Source organism: Setaria viridis, chromosome 9, assembly GCF_005286985.2.
Source record: "Setaria viridis chromosome 9, Setaria_viridis_v4.0, whole genome shotgun sequence".
NCBI lineage: Eukaryota > Viridiplantae > Streptophyta > Magnoliopsida > Poales > Poaceae > Setaria > Setaria viridis.
The window spans coordinates 40131639-40138597 of NC_048271.2; the positions used below are offsets into that span (position 1 = coordinate 40131639).

General features: G+C 39.5%; 1 protein-coding gene across 2 annotated transcripts; it reads right to left on the reverse strand.

Moving 5' to 3' along the window:
* Positions 1-5289, reverse strand: LOC117840097 (uncharacterized). Of its 2 annotated transcripts, XM_072290645.1 has the most exons (17): positions 5094-5288; positions 4686-4762; positions 4481-4600; positions 4253-4380; positions 3887-4159; positions 3602-3738; positions 2968-3092; positions 2859-2879; positions 2438-2527; positions 2283-2321; positions 2143-2208; positions 1926-2045; positions 1709-1833; positions 1352-1633; positions 1088-1218; positions 519-560; positions 1-425 (listed from the first exon to the last, which is right to left on the reverse strand). In XM_072290645.1, the coding sequence occupies exons 2-17, from the start codon at positions 4750-4752 to the stop codon at positions 347-349; spliced, it is 1845 nt and encodes a 614-aa protein (XP_072146746.1). In that variant the 5' UTR covers positions 4753-4762; positions 5094-5288; the 3' UTR covers positions 1-346. The 2 variants fall into 2 exon arrangements, with proteins under 2 accessions (XP_072146746.1, XP_034576445.1); XM_034720554.2 differs by lacking the exon at positions 2859-2879 and having other exon boundaries at positions 5094-5289.
* Between the last annotated feature and the right edge of the window lie 1670 nt (positions 5290-6959).

A 6959-nucleotide genomic window follows, 5' to 3' on the forward strand; every position in this document is an offset into this window, starting at 1 on the left:
TAAGGCGATTGAAGTCCTCATATGATAACCACAGGACAAAAACATTCAGGTCGCATCCCTTTCCCAGAAAGTATGTGCTGACTCAGGATGTATGTCACATGCAATTCACGCAGGCCAGTTGAAATATGGTAGAGGTCAAACCATGTTACATCTTTCACAAGGGAGTTGAAGTTTAACAAGCAATTCAATACTCCACGCTAGGACCCTGACAACCAGCTCAAGGAGGATCAGGACTTGTGCATCATCTTTCACAAGGGAGTTGAAGTTTAACAAGCAATTCAATACTCCACGCTAGGACCCTGACAACCAGCTCAAGGAGGATCAGGACTTGTGCATCGATGATAATTCAATGCTTTCTCCTGCGTTCATAAATAAAGCGCGGGGCAAGGGAAGGATACCACCAATATGGCCCAGGCACAGAAAATCTGATGTCGAATAAAATGTATTAATGAAAATCACTGAATTATTTGTGTGAAACAAACCAAGAAAATGGTATTGACTTGTCAAATAATACCTACCTATTTGGATCACCGTCTTCGTTAATCTTAGCAGCAGCAGACCTATGAATAAACAAAAAATAGTTGCCATCAAATAATTCAGATACTTGCTTAACCAAAACATATAGATTTGGTCACTCAATGAAGCAGCTTAGCATTTCAACTTAACTAGAAGGATATGGCTAATGTGGCTGATGATGCTCAGTTATTAAGCCAACATCATAGGCTTGGGAGAATTTACAGCAAGACTATGTATATCAACAAACCCCCTTTACGAAGAGGATCGAAATCATGCAACATCAGTTCAAATCAAATGCTTTTATGTGCAAACAGCACTGAGTGGTATATTGAAGAAAATGCTTGACATTGCACATGAGCATCAAACTAAGTAATAACAACCAAGATAGAACAGCCAAACTGACCTAGAAAATGATTTCCAGTTCATGGTACTAATGCCAAAAATTCAAGTAGAAAATATGGGAACGGTCACAAGTCGTCGATAAGTATAGTGCACTAGCGCAGTTCCCTTAAACCATAATATTATGTACATGAATATACCACAAGAAAAACTACATAAATGAAAGGCATACCCTTTTCTATCAAAGTCCTTCAATTGCTCCAGAATTATATGTCTTGGTAGATAAGGAGTTCTTTTCGCATCATAGAAGTTCATGCCAATGAAATTCCCACAAAAATCAATAAGGGGGCCTCCAATCCCAGCCTTAAACAAAAAGAATAGAAATTAACACACGTGAGGATGACATTTTTAGTGCAATAAAGATGTAATGTATTAAATTACTCAAATTCTAGATGCAACAACTAATTCCACCACAAGAGAAACCAATGCAGTGTACCTTGGTGATCTTACAAGTACAGATTCCATGTTCTTCGCTGACAAGATTGCTTGAATTGTCAGTCAGCACCCCACTTGTTGCCATGAGTTTTCCTGTATCAAAGGTACGCCCTATAGCTACTACCTGATTATCATTGAGAGGATAAACTGGCTTCTCAATGTGGAGTTTTGCTATTCGACGACAATGGAAATTCCTGATGCTGACAACAGCAATATTATAATGTAAATTATGATGTTGCAGTTTCCCTGTGGCATGTTTCTTATTTGGAAGTAACACACGAATCTGCAATGAATGACAAAGTTAGAATTAAAATATGAAATAAACAAGCAGGGGTATAGAATGATTTGCAGTACAAACCTTCAAGCTGCCATCAATCTCGTTTTTATTAGCAAATCTAACCAAACTCGCTGATGTCAGGATTCTTGTGATGGATTTGTGGCGGCCTATAAGTACACCAGTGCAAGCAAAAAACCTAGTTTCTCCTACAAAGATCATTGTTGCAATCATGGTATTGAAATTAAAATAAAAGAAGTAAATATGGGAAGGTAATATGATCTTATAACAGCAAAATCACCACGGAATGAAGCAAGTGAGACAACACTTAAAGATGTGTCTAAAGCAACTTTTTTTGTGAGCCTGTTCCATATGTCTCCCGCAAATTCCTCCTCAAAATTTTTACGCAACTCCATGCCTCCTGGTTGAAGAATCATAGAACAACAATTGAGTGTGCTAGAAAAGACTAAAAATGTGCAACAGAAGAACGGTCAGCAGAAGCAAAAGCAATAACTCACCTTCAAGCATTTTTGGCAGGGGATAACCACGGGATAGTAGATCGTTAGTAAAAGCCTTCATGAATTCTGGTGCAACAAGGTGAAGTGATTAATGACTATGGTTAACTAATGGCTTGCAAAACTGAAGGCAAATTACTCACCATTATCCGGCAAGGGTGAATTCGATAATTCACTGGTGTCTGGTGCAACAAGGTCAATCAGTAATGACCATGTATTAGTAATACTCAATAACAGTATAACACGATATCAGCAATGATAATCTAACAGCATCAGAAGTGACCCAGCTTTGATTCACCTTGTGATGATTCGCTTTCTGAATCACTTGTAGAGGATACAGAAGACTTCTGATTCGTTTCTGGGCTCTTGTCACTTCCTCTACCTTTTTCTTTTTGATGGTGAGGGGAGACATAAGCTTAATAAGTACATTCTCATACAGCTTGTCAACATAGTGGGCAGTTGGCACATACGATATTTGTTACTATAGCAATATAAGTACTGGTATTTTTTAATAGTTTTGGTATTCCATACTGCAAAACATTATTTCTTAAACTCTTAATCACTAATACTTATCCACCTTTTTACTTTTGTTCACATGTATACATATTGCATAAAGAGATAATAACTGAGGGTGGTTTAATCATTTGAATGTCTTCTTGGTCTATGTATAAGTTAAAATACAGAATACGTTTATGGACAGAGGGCACCACGAAACGCACCTTGCGCCACTGGTGAAGAATCTACAAACGTTCATTAAATTAAACTTAATAAAAGTGAATTTCACAACAGTACACATTAGCAGTCTACACGAGTAACTACTATTCTCACCTTCTGAATTAAGAACAACAAGAGTTGAAGATTTACATATCTCACTCGTGCTTCTTTCAATTTGGTTATCACTTCCTTGCTTGATACTAGCCCTGCAGCAGGATGCTTGCCCCACCACAAAGGTACTGTTTCCAAAGGAAAATAGATCATGGAACATATCTAAGCTAGGCAAAATGATACAGTTCTAATTCTAAAAAAAAATGATACAGTTCTACATATTTTCTTTCTCACGAGATTACCGATAAAGCCAGTAAACACTGGTACCATTTTCACTAGAATCCAACACGACAGTCTAATCAAACTTGAATGCTAAACTGTTTAGGGGATTATGGGCCCGACTCACCACCCAACAGGTTTCAGCGAAAACAATGCTCCGAATACTGCATGTAAGAAGAATTACTAAGGGGAGAAAACAGGTGCCAGAACCATGTTCAGTCCCTCAAACAGCCCAGCTTGCAGCAATACTCATAGACAGTGCAACAGCATCCGTCTTGACTCTTGACTTATGTGTTTCAGAGTAGACCTGAGACTATTGGTTACTTGTTGGGCTTCGAACTTAGGTTTTCTGTGCCCCGCCTAAATCCTAGTCCCTCCTCTGTTTGAACAAGTAAGAATGAAATTATAGCAAACATACCTAGGTAAAAAAAATGGTACAATCGACTTAAGAATTGTTTCCTTTGGTAGGAATAGAGTCCCTTCATTATCCACTTGAGACATGTTCATGCCAACAAAGTTTCCCTCAGAGTCGACAAGGGGCCCTCCAATACCAAACTGTCAAAAGGGAAAAAAAGGGTGATGCTAAACCTATAGCACAAAATAAAGCCCACAAGAAAATGAATTTTTCATAGCCAATCATATCACAACACAATTATTTATTTCCACAATTTCAAGAGCATAAGGAGAGAAATCAGCAGTGCACCTCAGGAATAATACATGTGGACATAATAAGCTTTTGACCATAAAGTTCACTTGATTTCTTAGTCACTACCCCAGTTGAGGACGTTATTTTTCCTGTACTGTTGCAACATATAGCTGTTACAGTGTTAATATATCCAACTTCCCCGGGCTGATCCAGACTTACTGCTTTAAAAACATGGACAGGGCCCAAGCCAATAACAGCAGTATTGTAGTCAAAATCAAGTGACATCAAGTACCCCCTCATCATTTGCCCATCTGGAAGGTTCACATGAACCTGCAATGATAAACCAAGACAACAGGTTACAGAATTATCACCAATACCTTAAACAGGCTAGCAATGCAGTACAGAAAAATTGGGAGCACCAACCAACAGATCCATATTACGCTTTCTGCCACCTTGCTTACATCTAATCGCAGTTGCTGAAGTCAAAAAACGACTAGAGTATTCGTTACTGTTGATAACAAGGCCTGTGAATTGATAATGTTCATTTTTTCCTGCACAAGATTTTAATTTCAGTTTTGGAAATGATCATTATTATAGAAAGCTAAAACTGATGATCAAATGCAAATATAGGAAGCCAGTTTGTATTATTACCAATGAATGACAGTGAGACAACACTTTCAGATAATTTTTGCACAACTTCTGTATGCAGTTCTACCTCCGCATCAAGGCTGTCAAATTCCTTGTGAGATGAATCATCCAGATCAAAATTTCCTAGTAAAGGAGAGGCCGTTGTGATATAACAGAGTTGTGTAAATACATGAAATAAAAGGGTGAAACAACAACACACTTATCATACCATGACTTTTGTTAGCTTTCTGCTTCTCATTTGAGCTAGATGAGTAATCACCTCTTCGCTTTGACATATTTTCAACCCTGAAGCAAAAGGAACAAAATCCAAATACTAAGCCATCAGTATCAATTCCACCTTTTCACTTAGAACGAAACTTTTATGAAACAATAAAATTATAAGTTAAGGAGGAAATTATTCTAGCTTCAGAAAACAAATGTTCCAAGAAAACAGAAAATATAACAGAGAATAATTCATTTTAATAGTTGCAAACAAATACTTGAGCATCAATAGCAAACGATTCAACACTAATCATTAGGTACAGATGATTATAATGCATGGACAGAAGATTTAATACCACGAACTACAAATCAAGCATTCAAGAAAGGTAGGAATTGAAAGGGAGTGGTGGAGTACCGTCGTTGGAAGGAGGCGAGCTGGCAAGGTCGGAATAGCCACCGGGCGGCTGCGGGAGCCGGCGTCCTTGCCCTAGCCCCTGGGCCTCAGAGCCGGCGTCCTGCGCTAGGAAGGGAAGGAGGAGGGTCCGAGTGGAAGGAGGAGGCGGCACCGCGGCGAGGGCGCGAGGCGCTGTCGCGGTGGCGCCTGGCGGAGGGGTGTTACTGGATAATGAAGGTTCTTGGTGGACTTGGGCCGAATGTACGTAGATGGACCTCTGGTTCTACTGTCATACCAAGGCTCGTGTGGCGAGTGGACCAGACGAACTTTTTTTATTTTTTATTTTTTATTTTAGTCGGATGAAAAAATTGTAAAACTAGGTTATTGTCGCCGGTTGGCGACAAAGCCCTTCCGCCAGCCCAAGCGGCGGTAAGGGGCGGTTGGGCCGGCGGAAGGACTTACCGTCGGCCCAGCCGGCGACAAGGGGTACACCCCTCCGCACCACACATTCAAAAAATCATAACTAATTCATTTAACTCGGATGGAGATAAACTTTATATAAAACTTGTAGATCTTGACCAGATCTACAACTTTGTAGTTAAAACCTTTTTCATTTGATGTCATATTGGTGCTCAAATAATCGACACAAGTTTCTGATCAGAAACTTGTGTCGATTATTTGAGCACCAATATGACATCAAATGAAAAAAGTTTTTTAATTACAAAGTTGTAGATCTCGTCGAGATCTACAAGTTTTATATAAATTTTATCTCCATCCGAGTTGATATGAATTAGTTATGATTTTTTGAAAGTATGATGCGGAGAGGTGTACCCCTTGTTGCCGGCTAGGCAGGCGAGGAGGCCCTTCCGTCGGCCCAACCGCTCCTTACCGCCGCCTAGGCCGGCGGAAGGGCCTTACGGCCGGCCCAACGGGCGACAATAGCCTAGTTTTGCAATTTTTTCATCCGACTATATATTTTTACAAAATACTAAAATAAAAAATATAAAAATATAAAAGTTCTGGACCAGACAGAGGCCGACAACAGCTGAGATGAGCTCGGCTCTCCAAGCGGAAACGACATGGGAGTGCATAGAGTTGCATTGGGTTTAATACCGAATCAGTCATGGTTTTGAAAAAAGCAACAATTCAAATTATATTGTTTGGATGACACTTAAATTAGCTTTTGGAATCTAGAAAGCTACGCAATTCAATTCTTATTTGGATGTACAAAAGCATGGCATTGGTATTTGTTCTCCACCCGGCCGATCAGGCAACAACCACCACTCCACCACCACTCCTCCAAGCGTAAGTATGACTCCTCCCTGCTACAACATTGATTTCTCCTCTACCCCACCGCCCACCTCACCAATTGGTACGCTATCAAGCAACAGCGTACCCCTTCCTCCATCCAAATCCAGCACGCGATGCAGCACCCATGGAAAGGAGGAGAGTGATGGCACTTGAGCTCCATGGCTCTGACACCTAGATCCGATGTCCATGGAGCAAGTTGAATTGGGTCTTTTCGATTAATAATTTTATTGTTGATAATGTTTGTCTTCTTATGAAATTACAGTCTTACTTTGTCATTCGAAGCAATTCTTTTTGAATCGATTAATTGCATAACAACATCGAAAATCTTTTCAAACCTTGCTAACACTTGTTTATGCTAACTCTTTGCATTTGCATTTTGCATTTCTTCAACATCCACACTTTTGTTAAGTTGACATGTTTGGTTTTCTAAATTTTTTGGAGCCCTTGAATTCTATGGCTTTAACATGGTGTTTGATCCGAGAATTTCAGCAACCTAGTAGTAAACATGGTGTTTGAAACTTTGTGTAATCTTTATCAAATTTCGTCCCCACCTTTCATGTTACTAACTTCAGGCAT

Coding starts and splice junctions, on each gene's coding strand:
- LOC117840097 (XM_072290645.1), bottom strand. CDS start 4,752: ATGTCAAAGCGAAGAGGTGATTACTCATCTAGCTCAAATGAGAAGCAG. Junction 2,322..2,437: donor AGAAAGCGAATCATCACAAG/GTGAATCAAAGC, acceptor TTGTTGCACCAG/ACACCAGTGAATTATCGAAT. Junction 1,634..1,708: donor AGATTGATGGCAGCTTGAAG/GTTTGTACTGCA, acceptor CATTCATTGCAG/ATTCGTGTGTTACTTCCAAA.